Source organism: Panthera uncia, assembly GCF_023721935.1.
Source record: "Panthera uncia isolate 11264 chromosome E2 unlocalized genomic scaffold, Puncia_PCG_1.0 HiC_scaffold_19, whole genome shotgun sequence".
Classification (NCBI taxonomy): domain Eukaryota; kingdom Metazoa; phylum Chordata; class Mammalia; order Carnivora; family Felidae; genus Panthera; species Panthera uncia.
Window position 1 is genome coordinate 29,201,950 of NW_026057588.1, and position 20,230 is coordinate 29,222,179.

At 45.3% G+C, this 20,230-nt stretch overlaps 1 protein-coding gene across 1 annotated transcript in view; it reads left to right on the top strand.

Annotated features, from left to right (window-relative positions):
- The window catches only part of FTO (FTO alpha-ketoglutarate dependent dioxygenase), a 330,797-nt gene that overhangs the window by 167,894 nt on the left and 142,673 nt on the right, over window positions 1-20,230 (top strand). Inside the window, exon 10 of the mRNA XM_049621209.1 lies at window positions 5,749-5,873. Within this exon, the coding sequence (XP_049477166.1) occupies window positions 5,749-5,873 (125 nt within the window). The remainder of the gene's footprint in view (window positions 1-5,748; window positions 5,874-20,230) is intronic.

Sequence of the window (20,230 nt, forward strand, 5' to 3'; positions counted from 1 at the left end):
ATAGGAGTCAAAACAAGATCAGGACACGTAATGGGTGGCGGCCTAAGAAGAGAAAGGTGTCACGTAGAACCTGGACTGAGTCTAAAAGTAAAACCCACGATCAGAGGGTAGAGATTCTCTACCCCTAGGGAGATTCGAAACGGTATGCCTCGGGCCCCGGGTAGAGCCTTCTGGTGGTCGCGATTGCTCGGTGGTTGCCTGATTTCCTTTGCAAGATTTTCATTTTCGGTCGTAGACTCTTTCAGGAATGTTGTTGCTAACACAGCACAACCTAGCACGAGTTGGATTCGTGAGCTCTAAACAAAACCCATCATCGTGGCATATATCCTGGGCACCTCCTCCGCACAAGAACCCGTGGAGAAGTTCTGATGTCATCTCTGGTTGGCAGCCGGGGTGGGGGTGGGGAGGCCCACAGCTAGGATTTGAACAGCTGGCAGCCTTAAGAATATTCTTCGTCTTTTTCTGATAGGCCAGCATGTCCATCAATTTCCGTTGAAAGAGAGTTGCTAATGAAATGAAATTCAGCCCCCCCAGGGCATGATTTCTAAACCTGTGGTTTGCTTGCCCTCTATTTTGAGGAGAGGGGAGGGAGACTGTGTTTTTGGTAATAGGAGACTATTTAAAAATCGGTACTTGTTTGAAGAGAGCGCCGTGTTACTACGGATGGGAAAATGGGCTATTAACGTTTCCTGCATAAAGTCAACCCTTGAGGAGCCAACACTAAGTATAAGGAGAAAAATATCACTGTTAATTCTTGTCAAAAGAATGCTCTTTGACACTCTGAAATTAACTTTTATGCAATGAATTCTTTTCACTCCAGATTTTATGAAATGCTGTATTTAGGGTCCAAATGCTCTATCTAAATTCTCCCATCCTTTTCCAATATCTTGGGAAGATTTTTTTTTTTTTTGTAACAGAATCTGGTTCGTAGTCTAGCTCTATTTCTTTATATTTTTACTAACTGCTTACTCAGATGTATTTATATGACACTTGTTATCTACGTTCTTTCTTGTCCCCAAATGATGATGAAAATGAAATGAATTTTGACAATTAAATTTTATAAGCTTTTCATATGATGAAATCGACTTTGGGGGCTATGCAGGTCTGTGAGTTTTAATGTACGTATGAACTCATGTCACCACCACCAGTCGGGATACAGAATAGCTCCCTCATCCCCAAAACTGCCTTAGGCTGCCGCTTTGTAACCAACTCTCCCCCATCCTAATCCTTGGCAACCACTAATTTGTTCTCTGTCCTTGTAATGTGCCTTTTCCAGAAAGTTAAATAAATGGAGTCACACAGTGTTGAATCTTTGGAGACTGGCCTCTTGCACTCAGTAAAATGGCTTTGAGATTCAGACAAGTGGCTGCATCTGTCGGTTGGTTGTCCTTTTTTACTGCAGAGCAGTATTCCACTGTATGGATGTACCACAGCCTGTGCCAGAATGGCAGTGTTTTGCATTCCCGCTAGCAGTGTGTAAACTTTTAAAAACTTGAATGCTGTTTTAAATGCTCTGGGGTTGACGTTGGCAAATCGTGTTTCACAGTTCCTTGGGGTTTTGAAGAGATGATGCCCCATGACAAAGGGAGGGCTTCTAGGTCTTCCATAGCAGCCTCAAAGAGAACTGATCCAGTTTTGCTTTGTTTATGTATTGAGTTCCATGGAAAAATACATCTGGGGAGAAAAGAGATCTGTCTGTGGAGTGTTGGAAAACCATTGTAGCAGGGTGGTGCGTCCAGAGCTTGGGATGTGGATCGTGGGTGTTTCGGGGGGGCGGGGGGGACGCTAGGGGGCGCTCCAGGACTCTGCACATAGTGGGGACTGCACTGGGAGAAAGTGGACTCCCTCTTCAGCTCCTTTTCAGTCCATGCGCTTGGGTCAGGCGGTCTCCACATCGTTAACATTCACTCGTTAATGACATCATTTACGGCTCAGAGCCTTCAGCAAAGCAACTTCTATCTAGAAGGAAATCAACATGTGGCTTTGTTTTTAATATGTTCTTTTTATGGTTATCTCTTCATTGATGCCGAGTACCACAGGTTTTCCATGTTTCTTTTGAAGCGAATTTATTTTGTACTTTAAAGTACGGGTCATTGGAAATAAAAATACCAAATATTGTGTACCTTACACTCAAACGTGGCGAGAATCATGGGACTGTGCTTGGATGGCTGAATTTTGGGGAGACTCTACACTGGGGGGGGTGCTATTTATTTAAATAGACCTTGAAGTGAATCCTTTTGTCAAGTGAAGAGAGCTCCTTGGTAAAGCACATAACTGTCTCTTAATTTATTTGATGAGTTTATAAGTTTATATAATAGTAAAGCCTTAAAAGATAGCCTTCTCCTGCTCTTTGTTTTTGCAGTACTTGTTTTCAAGCTCCTTCTTTATTTCCCGACTTGACAAATATTTATTAAAAATCATTAGACAAGCACTGGGGTGAAGCAGTGAAGTAAACAGACAGGGTCCAGCCCCCGTGAAACTTATTTTCTTAAATCCTTCCTCCTTTCGCCTCTTAGAGGCTGATCAGGGAAAACAAGGGCTTCTGGATAAAATTTAAATGACACAAAAGGCAAAGAAGAGATAAATGACTTTTTAAAAAAGTTATTTGAATGCAGTCACATAGAAGATTAATTTTATTTTATTTATGTCTTTGGAGTCAAGTTAGATGTGTACCTTGTCTTCTGTTTGAAACATTTTGCTTATTACTTTGGTAAAATAATATGGATCTGCAGACATAATGATAAGCTTGGGGACTCTTTGAGGTTCCTTCCAACTTTAAGTATACGAGGTGGGGCAGCACAACCAAGAAGGAATGCTGTTGTCAGAATACCCGCCGATGCCAGGACCTCTCTGAAATTAGGCATCTTTTACATCAGAGATCACAAATTAGCAGCTGAGTTCCATACAGCTGTTGGCATTTCTTGTTTGGCCACACGGCATTTAAAAAGTCAAAAGAAAGGGGACGCCTGGGTGGCTCAGTCAGTTGAGCGTCCGACTTTGGCTCAGGTCATGATCTTACGGTTCGTGACTTCAAGCCCCACGTCAGGCTCTGTGCTGACAGCTCAGAGCCTGGAGCCTGCTTCGGAGTCTATGTCTCTCTTTTTCTCTCTGCCTCTTCCCCGCTCATGCTCTGTTTCTCTCTCTCTCTCAAAAATAAACAAACATTAAAAAAAGATTTAATAAAAGTAAATAAATAAATAAATAAATAAATAGTTAAAAAAAAAAGTTTCCAACACTTAAAAATCAGAAGCTTTCACATTAAAAAAATCAAAACAGATTTCTCATTTTGAAAATTCCTGCGTCTGGCACCACGGCAACAGCCTCTCTGAATGGGCGAGTTGGCTGTTGCTGAAAAGGGACTGCCCTTTTGCACAGAGCATATGCTCTCGTCAGGTAATCTTGTTTAATTCATTCACGTTACCTCTCTGGCTCTGGTAGGTATTTGAATTTGCAGCTCCTGCTTTAGCCACTTGGAGCCTGGGCTTCACGTAGGAGAAGCACCTAGTAAAAATGAGCATTTCTCCCTGTGCCCGAAGGCTGAAATTGTCATTGCCCTCAACGCTCACAGAGTTGCCAACTGGGTATATCATCTGATGTTGTAGATGTAACTCTGGACCCAGGAGGCCGAGATCAGGGTCGTTTTCGTGGCGAGGGCTAGTCACGTGATCTTGGATCCTTTAACAGTGGAGTTACTCGCTCCTGTCTTATCTGTGTGTATCCGTGAGGCTTTTTGATTGTAAGCAACAGAAACGGATTCTGGTGAATTTGAGCAAAATGGAACTTGGCTGAAAGGAGAGTGGATAACTCAAGGTCTCGAAAGAAGAACAATGATCCCTACTCAGAAAGTTCAGGAAACCAGGAATACTTTGAGGACCATGGGTGGTAGGAACTAAGGAAATTGATAAACCGCCTCCAAATTTTTCCCCTCTCTTTGTCCTCCTTCTTAAGTGTCTGAAGTCCCAGAAAAGCGAACCAGGTTGGCCTGGGCCACATCCTTCATGGGAGAGAGTGACACACTTTCACTGGCAAGTCCCTCTAAGACTGCATGCAGTAAAAGACTTCCCCAAGAGAAGATTTGTGTTGTCACAGGAAAAGGGGGACCGGGCCTGGAGAGAAGGCAACCACACAACAAATGTTCACTACACCTCTTCCCAAGGTTGTCAGAAGGCATTCAGTACACGCTGAATCGTGTACAGTGAATCGCTGTAGACCAACAAGGAAGTGGTATTTCAAGTTACAGGACAAAACCGTGAGCATGCTTTCTAAGCAAATGAAGGAAGGCATTGGCATCAGTTAGATAAGGAATATGCACGGAGAGACTAGTACAAAGAAGGTCAAAGTCTCATTCCTTTTAGCGGTTGCTTTGGTTACAACATCTCCAAAGAAGCCACACTAACTTTAAATGAAAAACATTTATAAATTCTCAAGATTTCTACTCCAGTTACGTGAAGATAAGTACGTGTGATGAAAAATTCTCTCATTAAAACTCACCAGGCATTTGCTCACTCAGATTTCAGGTGCCAGTAGAATACTCTTTTGTTTTCTTAATTGTTTTCTATAATGTTACATGAGTTTGCCTGTTTAAAATACACGCATATAAAACCGGGATACAGGAGTGAGTTGTAGATCAAATTGAAGCAACACTTTCAAATTGGAGTTTTGATGTCATGCCCCTTCTTAGAAGGATGTGCCAAGGCTTCAAATATTTCTTTTATGTTTTTTAATTTTTTTTTAATGTTTATTTTTGAGAGAGAAGCAGAGGATGAGTGGGATGGGGGGCCAGAGAGAGAGGGAGACACTGAATCCGAAGGAGACTCCAGGCTCCGAGCTATCAGCACAGAGCCCGACGCAGGGCTCAAACCCACAAACCATGAGATCATGACCTGAGCCAAAGTCAGATGCTCAACTGACTGAGCCACCCAGGAGCCCTGGACTTCAACTATTTCCAAAAGCAACACCCAACATTTCTAACACTAGGTAGAGGCTTGAGTGTTTTTCTACTCACCTGTGAGCCTAATTTCTTTTAAGGGCCATAGCCATGACTGTAGAATAAACGATTCTTCCTCAAATTATAAGTCTGCTGTGCCCAAGAGTCCCTGTACACAGTATTTGAAACATGTAGTGGATTTTTAAAGCTGGAAAGATTCATCGAGAATGAATTTGATTTTTGTGCTTTTATTGTTTCTTTCTTTGCAAGATCTTGATTTGCAGCAAGCGAGGAAAACGAGTGAACCAGAAAAAAAAAAAAAAAAAAGAAGAAAAGAAAAATTTGCTGGCATGGCTGGAAATAGAAATTAATGATTCAAATACGAGTGGCAGTGTAGAAATCCTCAGCTGGGTGGCAGGAAACAGAGAGCGAAAGTTAGAGTCAGAGACTGCTCTTTTTTAAAAGGCAAAACAAACAACTCACAGTGAAGTGTACGTGAAAATCATTTCTAATAATAGCTCATGGGAGGCCGTTCCCAGGAAAAAGACCTTTGGTGCACTGAGGAAATTGAGTGAGAACACACAGTATCTCAATGTGTTACTTAAGGCAATGGGGCTTTTGGAGTTTACCTTATGTGCTTGGTACATTGATTAAATACAAAATATACGCTGGCCATTTTTGACCATCATTTACTGTATTGATTTGTTAGCAGGGGGACTGTAATAAAAAAGCCATTGATTTACTGTCCTTATTTGCTTATGGGCTTTTTTTTTTTATTATTAATTTTTCACTTTTCCTCTTTTTTGGACCATTTCTTCTAGACAAATGCTGTGCTTCGTGAAGTTAGAAGAGAGGGGGTCCCCGTGGAACAAAGGAATGAAATCTTGACTGCTATCCTTGCCTTGCTCACCAGCCGCCAGAATCTGAGGAGGGAGTGGCATGCCAGGTCAGTTCTGCTTCTGAAATGGGATTTGTGGCCCCTGAAAACCAAGAGCTGTGTTTGGCTAAGCCCTTCCTTCTACCACTGGCCTCATCCCTGTCATTTGGGGAGCCATGAACCATAAGCAAGGTGCAGATGCTTTCAGCCAAAGTTAGCTCTCCCGTACATGGTACCTACATTAATTGGTTATGAGCCATGATGTCATCTGTAGGTATATATCATTTATCCCTGAGTGCAACATTTAGCATAAATGTTTGCATCTTGAGCATAATATAATAGCGGTGCCTGCTGCTGAATAGAAGCACCCTTTTAATCAACAGTCTAAAAGACCAACATTGTGGTTTAGCACTGGGAAATTCACACAGTGCTCTCACATCACTCCGTGAGAGGCAGATTGCTTGAAAGTGGTCTGTTTATCAACCCCACTTTTAGAATTGGCCAAGTAGGAATTGCGGTGGCTTCAACCTACTTTCTTTGCCCGTGGACCTACCTTTGGGTTAGAAAGCAGTTACCGGGAGAAAGTTCCTACACATTATCAGTTTTTACAGAACTGATGCTTGCATACCACAGACTCTACTATCCTGCTCTTTGAAAAAGACTTGATGGGTGGAAGGCTGGAACCAGTTCCCCAAATGTCAGGGTTACCCTTTTAGATCTGCAGTTGGTAAAAATGGTTGGCTTATCGTCTGTCTCTCAGCAATAGAGAGAGGAATCCGGGAGATCATGCTGTATTTTTGTCTCGGAGTCTTATTTGATACTGAAAAATCCTATGTGCCTGGGAGTTCTCCAAATGAGTCCATGCAACAGAATTTGTAATAATTTATGGCTTTACTAGTAGCAGTTATCGTAAAAATAGGTTTGTCTGAACAACGCTGCAGATGAGCACTTTCCAAGAAAGGAGACAGTAAAGACCGTGAACTGTCCATCTCAGCTGTTGGAAAGCCGTTCCCCAAGTACGTGCATTCTCTCTAAATTCACACTTGCGCGAAAACAATTTTAAAATTCGCCCTGTTATTCTCCCTCTCCTCTCTCTTTTGTAGTTTGGTCTGATAAGAGTAAACGACAGTTTCAGCAACAGTAATTAAATGATCTCCAATTTAACTCTGCTTGTACTCCACTTTAAGCACATATATTCATTAAAGCATGCATATTTTATTAAATACTGGAATATCCATGCAGGGACATCTGAGCTGTGTTTCCCTGTTTAGCCTTATATACATTTCCCCCCTCCCTGGTGATTCTTACTAAATAGGAAAGAAAGAAAAGAAAAGAGAAAGAAAGAAGGAAAGAAAGGGAAGGAAGGAAGGAAAGAAAGAAAGAAAGAAAGAAAGAAAGAAAGAATTTCCCTGTAACCTCTCTCCCACCCCCACCCCCCCTCTATCCCTCCAAAGACAGCACAGCTCCGAGACCAAATGTTGAGGCTGGATGTCTTCTGCTGAGTGCATTCGGTTTGTTAACAATAATTTCCTAGTACACCAAATCATCAGACAACAAGGCCAAGATGGCCTGTTTAAGAGGAGTCTGGTTTCAGCATTTCTGGCCCTTACTGCTAACAGTTTAATCAGGAGCTGGAGCCAGTGTTGAAGTTGATGTAGTCTAGCATCTGAAACAAAAATTCTCAAGTCCTTTGTGGTAGGGGAGAAGAAAAGAAAGAGCTTAGTGGCTGACACTGTGCAGACCTCCTTCAAACTAAACACCTGAAAGAAAATTTCAAGAGGGTCACGTCTTGAGAGCTCAGAAGGAAAAGTGTCTTCAGAGTATTAAATAACCATAATCCTTCCCCCCCACCCCTTCTCCGCCCCCATTTGATGTTTCCCATCCCAGTGACCTATCTAAAAGACTCATCCATATGATCTGTATAAACAGACTGTTACCATACGCCTCTCTTTTCCTCATCAAAGCTTCCTCTGGCCGTCTGGAATCGGGCACTGCCCTGAGTCGCCATCAGGCCGGTGATGGTGAAAGTCACAGAGCATCCACTGCCGTGCTAACCGAGCCGGCTGGGTCGTAGACATCGGCCCATTGTGTACTTTGGAATTACACGAGGAAAAATGCACTTTGACAGAAAAGAATTAGCGCTTGCCAAAGGCCAGGCAATAGGTTACCGTATTTTGCTTTCATCAAAGCTATCAGGGGATCAGTGAGATTAGATAATAGAAATTTTTTCCTCCGAAAGTTAAATACAGATGACTCTAATTACCTTATATTGCACGTTAGAGAATGCGTGATGAATAGTACAACTTCCAAGAAATGTAGATCGGCAACGACGCTACAGCTGGCAATGAGTTTAGGAGAAGTCTATTGTAATAAAGGTTCCCCCCCCCTTCGCCGCCGCCCCCCCCTCCCCCCCCCCCCCGCCCCCGCCTTCCGCTGGTTCCTTTGCAATAATGATATTAGGAAGAATATTTTTAAGCAGAACCTGTAACTAGGTTTTAAAATATTTGTATCTCTCCCCGGCCAGGAGCCGAGCCATTGTTTGGGACTCCCTGAAGTCTCTTAAACTGAAAGCATATGTTCCCCGTGATTTAGCTTTTTGAGGAAAAGTGTCAATTCTGCATGACTCGGGGTAACCGAGTTTGTCACAGTGTCATACAACCCTGCGATTCCAGAGGCACATCTGAATGCTGCGGGTTTCCTTCCCGAAGCTCGGTAATCCCATAAACAACCCTCTCCAAATAGGCTTATTAGGGCTGTCTGCTCACTTCCCCCGAGCTGAATGATCCAAAGTACATCAGGAGAAGCTGTGTGAATGCAGGGTAAGTGTTAACAGAAGCGGTACAGAATTTCTGAAGATTTGGCTTTGTTTATACAGTCCACTCTGCCTGATGGACAGCTTGTTATAGCTTTTAAAGAACTGGGCAAGCCCTCTGATCTGACCCCTTCTTGACCTCCGCAGCCCAAAGGTCGGTCTGCAGCTAATAAACTCTGAGGTTCTTAGGGTCTACTGTAGGAAAAGGCAGGAAAAGAGCAGCTGCAGGGACTGGGTGTCCCAGGATAGGCTGCTTTCGGGTCACTCTCTGATAATGAAAATGATTACCAAATTATATGGAAGTTTAACCGCAATAGTGAGTGAGGGGAGGGTGGAGCCCCGCGTATTAGGTTTGATAAATGAACTGTGAAGGGGCCCATCTGGCTCTCAACATCTTTTCTCCCCCTCTTTCCCTACCAAGGGGAAACATTTTAAAATAACAGCAGTACATATAGACTCAATGACCCATGCAAGGAGCTGGAATGGATTAAGATTTAATGGTGACAGTGGAAGAAATTATCATTTGAAAAGTGCGCTGAAGAAAAGGTACAGTTCCGTGTCCGTGCCCGGCTTGTTTTTCTAAATAAAATATAGCAAAAAATCAGTGCCTTTGTTTATGTTCCGCAAATCCCCAGCGCCTTTCCTAGACTGGTGAGAATTTTGAGGGCATGCTTACTGTGGAGTAATTATCTGTAAGTCCGCTGAAGGAAAGGAATGGGCTTCCTTTGCCTTGAACATGTCGGAATGAGAATCAGATATTTTATTTCAGCTTGCTTGCTCAGTTGAGAGGACGTGCGTCAATCAGGTGTTAGAGCAAACATCCTCAAAAAAAAAAAAAAATTGTGATCCACTTCAGCCTCTGACCACTGAATGTTACGCATTTTTGGATGCTGAATATACTTGTGGCTCTCCCACACTGTTTTGTTGTTACCACAACTTTGCAGGTTTCGTTTTGTTTTGTTTTTCTGTAAAAGGAAGCGGAAATCGCATAACGTTAATTGAGTAGATAGGTATGTTCCTTTCTTGATTCCTCTTTCTAAGAACCATCAAAGCGATGCTAATTATTGCCAATAATGGGCGTGTCACACGTATGTTCTCTTACTGTGAATTGATCAGAATAATCTACTTAAAGCTGTCTCCCAACTCCCTGTGAACATAGAATGTCCCGGTTTCCGGCCAGTGACGTTGGGGTGCGCAAAGCTCCGTGCTCTCGTTCAGAGACAGCGGACCCAGCCTGTGACTCTGTGTTCTGAGAAAAGAATGAATTTATTTCGTCATCATTTTTGTATGTTTTGTATCCCTGCCGTGCACAGAATGTTGCCTGAGCTGCTGTGCAGGTAGGAACGTGTTCGGCAGCCAGTTTAAGAATGGACCCGGGGATGAGGTTCTAGCAGGTTCCCGGAAAGGGGCCGTGAAAAGGATGGCGGTGGAGCCGTCGATACCGCAACGGAGGGGCAAGTCGGCTCTGACCCACTCAGGAGAGTATTTCACGGTAGATGTCTTTGAAGACTAGCATTGCTGTTCTGTTGAAAAAACTCCTCTTATGTTGAATGACACGGCCTACGTATACAAGTCTCACCCAGACAATAATTATATTGAAAATAGAAACCCAAAGCTTCTAAACATTATCCAAATCAGTGTGTCCCATCTTAGGTTTGACTCGTCTGTGGGGATTCATAGTAAGCCAAGAGCTAGGTGAAGGCTAACACAGGGAGGTGAGGAACACTTGCAGAATTAACTGTGCTTCCTAACTTTGAAACAGTGCCTTTACATTTTTGCTGAGTAAGATGCAAAGACAAAAACACATAAGACGAGAGCCAGGCCATTAGGGTTTTGTTTTTTTTTCCAACTGAGATATAATTCACAAGATATAAAATTTCACGTGAACGTAAAATTAATCATTTTGAAGTGTACAATTAGGTGGGGGTTTTTTTTTGTTTTGTTTTTTTTTTTTGTTTTTTTTTAGTATATTCACAAGATTGTGCAGCCATCACCATTATCCAATTCCAGAGCGTTTCCATTATGAATGAACCCCTGGGCCTGTTAACAGCCACTCTCAATTCCCCCTTCTCCCCGAAGTCCCTGGCAATCATTAACCTACTCTCTGTCTCTGTGGATTTGCCTGTTGCCGACATTTCGTGTAAATGGAGTCCTACAATATGTGGCCTTTCGTATCTGGCTTCTTTCACTTAGCATAATGCTTTCAAAGTTGATCCGTGTTGTACCGTATCAGTACCTGTTCCTGTTTATTGCCAAGTAATATTCCACCACATGGAGAGACCCCATTTTGTCTTTCCATTCATCGGTTGGTGGACACTTGGGTTGTTTCCACACTGCTTGGCAGCCCTGAATAACACTGCTGTGTACATTTCTGTGCGGGTTTTTGAGTGGCGTCTTTTCTGTTCCACTGAGTGTTCCATTGAGTGTAAATCCAGGAATAGCACGGCCAAGTTGTACAGTAACTCTGTGTTTGACTTTTTGGGGAATTGCCAGACTGGTTTCCACATCTGCTGCATCATTGTATATTCCTGTGGCTTTTCCACAACCTCACCAACATTTCTTTTCCTTTTTTTTTTTTTTTTTTTTTTTTTTTTTTTATATTGTAGATATCCTGGTGCTGTGGTCGTGGTTTTGATTTCCATTTCCCTGATGATGCATGATGCAGAACATCTTTTCATGTGCTTAAGACCATTAAGTTTTTATTAGGAGATTTAAACACATGGCTAACTTAAGCACTTACCCCCCTCAAATGGGAGAGAACTCACGAGCCCATGAGGGGTGTTTGGCTTATTGCAGGAACGGAGTGCCACTGTGAAGCTGGCATGAGAATACGCTTGTGTCTATTTCCCCATTCCCGTGGGTAGGGCTTTGTTTATCTGCCTGTGGCCCAGCTTCTGTGTTTTGGGAGATCCCCTACTTAGTCCTTAGCCCATTCTCTTACATTTCTTTCCTTACAGCTTCGCTGAGCATTGCACACCAGGTAGGAATGTAACCTGATGAACTAGAAGCTCCTTAGAGCGCCTCCATTCTGGGCTCAAACGGGACTTTCCGCGGTCCCACAGTAGACGACTTCATTTGGGTCCAAGGAGCCTTAAGACGGTGCTGAGAGCAGTTTTAAAAATGTTTATGGCAGTTTCTTAGAAAAGCTTTTAGAACCAGTTCCTCCCAGTTAAAATGAGCTCTCTGGACCGAGATGGCTCCCTATACATGTCTTCCCCGTATTGGGCTTTGCCAGCTCATGCTATTGCCAAGTGAGCCCTTTTTCTGGACAAGAGAACCATCTTACTGTTGACCGCCTTCCATTCGCCGTAACTGTCACCATCACCACCTACCTCCAGGACGGATCCACTCTGGACATCTTCTTAGGGCTCCAAGATCTCGTAGTTCTAACGTTTTCTAAGCCAGTCAGCTTCAGAACTCTGATCTGGGTGCAACAAATAAACTAGTTTGTGTCAGTTACTTCTGTGGACCAGCGCTAGTCCTAAGACGAGCATGTTGAGGTTTTCTCCGTGGATATGTGGTCTCTGCTTTTGCCTCCTGGCGGGCCTGGATTAGATGCAGAACCAACGAGTTGGCCCAGTCCAGTTTAGCAACGAACTCTTATTTACTGAATGTTTGTTATGTGCAAATAACTCTGCGAAGTGCCGTGGGAAATACGAAGAGGAGTCCCGTAGAGTTTCAGTTTTGAAATAATGGATAGCTTCATGCGGGGGAGGGCAGGTTAGTAGGAACACCATCTCGTGCAGATTTTCCTTCTTTCGTCGCGGGATCCTGGAAGATGACTTAGCCATGGACTCTGCTGCAAGGCCACGTCCAGTTTGGGGGAAGCTTATGGAAAGGAATCACCTGACATGTACCATATAATTACTTGACTCTGTGTCTACATTTTGTTTCTGCTGCCGGAATGTGAACTTCATGAGGGCAGGGGATCTGCCTGTTCACCAGCTGTAAAACCTGCCGCCCGGATGACAGTAACATTAAGCTGTCTCCTCCGTGAGAACCGTGCCCTATACGAGCAGGGACCCTGTCGCCTGGCATTCAGATCTGTTCGGTGGCTGGCTGAATAGAATAGCTTTCCTCTCAACCCATCCCTATATTTATAAGTACTTTGCCTTCCTTCCTAATTTTGAAGAGGGATGACCACTGGGGATGCTGGCCTGTTGGGATTTTTTTTTTTTCGGGGTGGGGGTGGGGTACATATTCATCTGATCTTGCCAGAGGTTGGAAACCTTAAGGTTGGATGTAGGAGATCTCCGCTAATGTGGTTCTTTGGCATTGGAGCCCCAAGACTGCACCCTGCCCCCTGCTTCCGTCCTGAGGGAGGAAGGACACTCTGTGCACAGGCTGATTCGGCTACTTGAGGAGGAGTCCAGAAGTGAACACCATGGAACTGAGCTGGGACCAGGACGAAAAGGCGCGGTCTCGTCCCTGAGGCACCCATTCCTGATCCCTTGCCATGCCCAGAAGTGAACTAGGACTCGGGGGGAGAAAAGGCCTCCCTAGAGTCATTCCTCTGGATGGGAGGATGGCTTTCAGGCCGGGAGGGGCGGAGCTGAGTCTAAACACGGCTTCCCGTTCGCATCTTACCTGCTCCGGTCAGCCGCAGGCTACCTGCTAATATCCTGATGTGGCTTTAATGATATCAGCGCACAGTGACCAGCATCAGCCTTGGTGACCTGACATCTGGGCCAGAATTTGTGTGGCGCCCTCGGGAACTCTGGTCACCAGAAGTGGCGCCACCAGCCCTGAGGACGGGCTATGAGATGAGGCTGATATAATTCTCTTCTGAGCCGGCACGTGACGGAGTCCTTTGAACGTGTCAGCCACTGTCGCTCGCGTTAGGGCGGGGGGCTGCTGCTCCTGGCTGAGTTGTCGGGAACTAGAAGTTGTGGCATCTGGGGTTCCGTAGCCGTCCCCTGCAACCGGCTGACTTGGTCAGCAGGATTGGGGTGGAATAAACGAAGGAGCTTCCAGGGAGAAACAGGGAGGCGCTAGCCTGCTAGCTGACATCTATGCCTTTCCCTTCTAGTGCATCCGTCCCTTCTTTAATAATTGCAATCTCTGCTTTCCGTGGCCCTTAGCAGAAGCATGTCCTGTGTGTATCTGAACCCGATTGCTCCATAAAACCCAGTAACTCCATAAAACCTCCTCATAAATGTGTAGGAATTGAAGCATTGTGTAAATTTAGAGCGAGGATTAAATGCGTCTAGAGATAGGGTTACCTTTTTTCCCAGATACAGCAACTTATCTTAAGGAGGCCAGTGTTGTTGATGTTATTACCATTGTTACTGTCATCATTTGAACAGTTTTATGGGAGACAAAAGCCAATTGACTTCTGCGCATCTCATTTGTAAAATCGACACATAGGCTTCGGTATGAGCTCTCCTCCTGGCGGACCCTGACCGTGATCGGTTGCCGACTTATTTCTTACAGGCAGTGCTTCTTAAACTTTTCGAGAAAGCATCGATTGATTCATTTATTTACTCAACAAGTACTTATTAAATAGGGCTTGCTCTTTGTCGGGCACTGTTCCGGGTCCTGGAAAGGCAGCAGGGAACAGCACTGTTGTGAGTGTTTGTCCCCTGGAGCTTGTGTTCTCAGTGGAAGGAGAGACCAGAACTGTTTCCCTAAGTGGAGCTCTGAAAATGTCTTGGGGGAAAGGTACCGAAACTCCCATAATCCTGCGTATTCAACAACACTCAGTAGAACCAAAATAACGATCCTGCAGTCGAGAGAAAGATCGAAAACGTCCTTTTCTGGATCTTCGTCATAAAACGATCCCTTGTTGTAAAACTTACCCTTCCGGTTCTGGCGAGTCACATTTGTGAGCTGTTCGTGGGATACCGGTTTCTAAGGAACACCATAGCATTCATTTCTCCTTAGGCAGTCTTGCACTCTGGTTCCCAGGGACTTTTCAAAAAGATGTGTCACCTTAAAGGCCTTCACTTTGCGAAGGCTCAAATGCAGGCTGTGTTACACCCACAAATATCTCTTCAGAGGGAAGCCGTCCCTGCCTGGTAGGTGTTGGGGGAGTGCGTGTGTGTTAATGGACTCCGGCACGTAATAAACGGTGGTTATAGTTAGCGTGAGCAAGCTGTCAGTCACGCATTGATTCAGCAAATATTTATCGAGTGCCTGGCTGCTACCAGACTCTATCGTAGGCCTTGGGGTTATAGAGATGGGTCACACTTGACCAGGGGAGGTACATTAGGCGGTGCAGTATCCTAAGTGCTGTGAAGGAGTTTAAGTCAGGATTCTGGGCGAAGAAAGTGGAAAGAGAGGGGCAGTGGTTCTTGTGTGACTCTCACTTGTGTGCCCAGCCATTGTGGGGAATACCGCTCCGTTGTGAAGTTGTGTTGGCCGCGAGTGGGTAGGTAGCACTTGGTCTCCAGAAGGAGTGGGAAATAGGCGAGAAATCTATATGTGGTTATGGGTCATGGGATAAAATCTGGGCTGCGTCTTTCTAGACAGATCTAGTTCTCAATGATAAATGGTGGGGGGGGGGCGGGGGGTGGTGTGGATTTCCTCTCAGAGCACATTTCAGTAACGTGGCCTAGAGGTTGGGAGCGTAGATCCTGAGCAGGTTGTTTGAGTCTTGGATCCGTGTCCATAACTCCAGGCAATTATAGAGACGTTACATAACCACTCTGAACCTCAATTTTCTCATTTGTAACTTGCACAGGGGATAATAACAGAGCTTATTTCATAGGGCTGATTGACAAATTCCGTGTAAAACACCCTGAGCAAGTATCTGGAACATATTAGCTGCTCAGTAAAAAGTACCCATCACCTTTAGATCAAGACAGGAAAGGCTGTATGAGCCCAGCCACGTTCATCCTTTGAGAGCAAGCCCCCGTGTAAAATCCTAGCCTCGTGGTAGGGGCCCCACATTGCTGAATCGGTGTGAGCATGAACACTAGCTGCATCTTGCCCCGTGCCAGGCTCTGCTCTAAGCACGGTCACATAGAACTGACCGAGGCCTGAACTCCAGCTTGGCATCCTATCTCCAGCTATGAACTCTGGGCCAGGCACTCCGTGTCTCAGCAGCTTCACCTAAAAGAGAAGCAGCGTGATCCAGGTGGCCCGATGGACAAGGGACAAGGCGCGGTTCTGTAAGTGAGACGCCCCGGGGGCAGCTGCGGGTAGGGGAGGTGTTCCCCCTGATGACTTCAGTTCACCTCCCTCCCTCTCTCCACTGTCCTTGAAATGCACAGTTGTGCTAATTCTAGTAGAGAGAGCTGCTAACATTTGTTGAGAACCCACTAAGGGCTCGGATTTTTCATGTTTTATGAGATGAGAGGCTAGAGGCAGAGAGGTACAGAGAAACTTACCCAAGGCAGCACAGCCAACAGTGGAGGTGGCAGAAGGGAGCCGCAACAAGGCCTTGCCACCACTCCTAGGTGCACTCGGCACTTTGAAGTGGGTCTCCCCATATGGGGCTTCGAGCCCTTCCCGGATCCTTCCCAGTGTGGAGAACAGCAGGTGTGCATTTGTAAAGGTTTATTTCCTCCAGTAGCTAAACATGTTCGGCACTTTTTAGTTGGCGGGTGCCTCGCTCTCTCTAAAGAAATAATTTGCAGCCCGCGCTTTATGAAGTAAGCCTTTTCAAGGAGAGTTATTACCTTTATCGCTATGCCATTCTTTTATATTGGTCACAATCTTTGAGAAGGAGGGATCGGGGGCGCAGATGAGAACATCAAAGTCTAGCCTCAAGAATCTGTAAATCCTCTAAGTGGAGTAATTTTGAGGCGGGGTTGGTTAGCCAAGGCTGATTTGAGTGGGTTCCCTTTGGGTGATCGGATAGCATTTATCTGCTCCGGTCGCTCACCGGTTCTACGGTGTGTTTATGCCTAGAAAACCATTTACCGCACGTGGAGAGTCATGCTCTTATTCTATCTTGGGATGTCCCCAGTGTGTTTGACAAATTTACGCTGTAATGTATATTCCAGGTTATAGATAAAAGTTTCACTCCGCTTCCGGTTGAGGCAGTAATGGGGGGTGAGGGGTGGTAAGGCACAGCTCCGGCGGCCTGTAGGGGACACTGTTGCATCGTGGATCAGAATGAGTTTCAGCATCTTGTCCCAGGACAAAAAACAAAACAGATCACAAAACAAAAATAGGTCAGTCCCCTTCACATTACTAGTTGAAATGATCTGAATGATTCCAGTGTGCCTAGGAGAGTCTGTTTTCAGGTATTGATCAGGCTGTTTAGTATCTGCCCGAAAGGAACAGTTGAGCGTCACTTTCCAAGATGGGAGTGATTGACACTTTCCTGATTAGCTTTCTCTCCATACTCTTCCTCTGGACAGGGTACTTTTTTAGTTCAATAAACCTTCAGGTTTAGCGGACTTATCGTCATTTTTCGCGAAGACATGCCCCCGTCAGGTTGAAATGCTTTAGTTCTGTCATATTCTAAATAAATATCGTGAGCCTCCTGAAGGGCATTCTGGAAGTTCTGAGTCTCTTCTCATCCATATCTTCTTCGTCGCTGAAAAAGATGCTATTGACTGAGAAAATGAAGTCATGTCTGTCAGGCAGACCTGTGTAGGGCTCAGCCCGAGCTCCAGGAAGCCCACACTGCCAGATGCTCTCGGTTCGGATGTGTCTCTCCTTCCAGACCAGACCCGGCCTCCATGCCCGTCCGGGTGCCCCGGGGCCTTGCCGGCACAGCCTCCACCCCCTGCCGCCCAGCTCTGGCCTCTTCCCCTACTGGAATATGGGCCCTGGAAGGCGATTGTAATTAACCCTCCGAAAGCAGAGGTTTTGCTAAGGCAGCGCGCACCGTAATGATTTTGTTAGCTTGCTTCATTTCCAGTCTTACCATCAATTATGCCATGTGTTTCGTCCAGTTGGTGCTACCCTCCCAGTGTTAATTATAACCTACAAGACTGTTACAGTTAATTTTATGGCAAGCATATTGTCTCTTCAAGGCTCCAGAGCAGCTCATAAATTATCTTGAAGGTAAAATGTAACTTGGGGAACTAGTTAGGAAAATTCCATCCATCTCGCTTAGGAACCGCAGCTGCTCCTGTCAGCTGCCTCGCTGCCGCATTGTGAAGGAATTAGGGTGGGTCAAGTTGAAGAGGGGAGGCCCGGGCTGTCACCGAGGAGGAAGGCTGTCCTGGCCCTGTCAGACAAGTACCTTCTGCCAATCCCTGGTGGTTTCCCTTCGCAGGCAGGAAGAGGCAGGCAGCGCAGGTGGATGGTCCCCAAGCTGTCTGTATTCATTACTTTACAGAAACTTGTTGTAGGTAGGCAGGTCCGGAGACCTTTCCTCTTCTCTGTTGTCATGATGTTAGGCATCATCTGCAAAGTGTGAGAGAGATAACTCTATAACTGACTCCGGGCTTGGGCCGGGAGACAGCAGAAGGCCGAGGGGCGGGGAGCCGGCGAAGCCTCCCTGCAGCCCCCCGGAAAGCCCTGCGCTGAAACGAGCATTTTATTTGCCGTTGTTATTGTTCCCGTAATCTGATAAAGTGAGATTTCACCGTGAACGAATGTACTCTAAAATTGCCTACTAAATAAATTAGCAGGTTATCTTATTGGGATAATAAACACACTCTTTCTTTCTTTCTTTCTTTCTTTTTTTTTTTTTTTCCCCCTGCCTCCTCACACGAAGTGTAAGCTTTACATTCCAGCCCTCGGGGCCCTTAGCATTATTATTTTTAATGACTGAACACCAGTCTTTCATTTAGCTTGTTTGTAGAGTTACTGTAAATGATCTTTCTGCTGTTGGTTCTTCATTTGGAATTCTGCATGTTACGCTCGCTTGGAGAGCTCTGGGGGGCCTCTGAGAATCGGGAGGCTGTGCGAAGCACAGTATCTTCCAGCAGCATGGCAAGCAGGCTGCGGCAGGGGAGGCAGAGAGGGTGTATTGAGGACGCCCGCATGTGTAAACCTACGTCCGGGCTGGAGTAGAGTGACACACACACAGTGCTCGGGAGCCCAGCCTCGTCCCTGCGCTGGCAGTCTCTCCCTGGATATTCCGGAGCATTTTCCTGTTCTGCCCCGAGGCACGTGAGGCCGTCACCTCTGGGCTGTGTCACGAGGAGAATGACACCGATTTTGAGGGGGTGAGGAGGGCCTACCGTGCAACAGTGAGATCATGCCCTAAGAGGCACTGGACTTTCCCAAGGAAGCGTCCTTTCGAGCTCTTAACGACAGCAGCACGGTACCTGGGAATTTGTGACTTTTCTAGTGAATGTGGACGAAGGGTTGCAAGCCCAAATGCCCGCAGGGCCTGGCAGGTACCCCAGGTGAACGAAGGCGCAGAGGTGGGGCTGAAGTGAATGGGAGGTGCACACCCAGTCCAAAGTAGGCGGCCCCTCTTCAGCCTTGCCAGGAGGCCAGATCCTTGTTACTAGGTCCTCTACATTTTCAAGAGAAGTGGAAAAAATAGAGAGAGAGAGAGAGAGAGAGAGAGAGAGAGAGAGAGAAAGAGTGTTTATGATGTCTTCTAACTGTTTAAATGTTAGTTATTTAATGTTAGTTAGTTAGTTAGTTAAATGTTAGAAATTCAAATTATACAGGCTACTTAATCAATACCTGCCTGGAGACCAGATGGTGTGGATAGGAATCTGATAGAGAATGGAAGTCTTGCCCGCTCTGTAGGAAAACTCTTCTCCGCTATCTCACGCTTCTCAACAAGAGAGACGATGACCCTGGCCAGGAGACGAGGATGCGATCTGGGCACTGCCTTCTGTGACCTTGTAACATAGTTATGCTCTATGTGGGATGTTGCTTGGAGGAAATAAATATATATATATATATATACATTTATATATATACACACACACATATATACACGCGTGTATATATATACGTATACACGTGTATACATGTATACACGTGTATATATGTATACACACGTGTATACATGTATACACGTGTATACACACACACACACACACACACACACGCACACACATATATTTGCCTCTAACTCAACAGTCTCTTTTCTTTTACAGAGAAAGCATATGAGAGTTTTCAGAAGTAAATGCGCTATATGTGGTGCTCATTGTCACCATAAAAACGGTGTCTGTAGGATTGTTGGCAATTTTGAATCTGATGAAGGGTCTGATTCGCAGGGGTGAAGGGCAGGGGCTTCTCCGCTAGCGATCACCATTTCTCCTGTTGCACCCTCAAGTTTATGCCTCACCCCGGCTCCACCTTGGGGGAACCCAGCTGTTCCCTCATGGCTCAAAGATGTCATGTGGTCAGAATAATCTTTCAGTCTCACTGATCCGGACCAATGCCCACATGGAGGTGTGGCCTGGGAAGCTGTTAAATACATGTGGGTTTGATCTTCTGGAGAAGAGGAAAATATAAAAACTATTTCTTCCCTTTAATAAAAAGAAAAAGGTACGCATAAACCTTGGCTGCCGCTGAAGTCAGCCGTTACGCATGCGTGGCTAAATTTCATTGTAAATATTTCATAAGGGCTGTTAGAATGCAGCCAGGTTGACATCACAGCCCCAACTGTACCAAAGGAACCATTTCCCTAAAATAAGCCAACATTTCTAAAGAAACATGAATTTCTAATGTAAAGTTAACATCAGGTCAGAAAACCCTCTGGAAGAAATGTCTGTATCAATGTTTATAATCTCTGCATTTA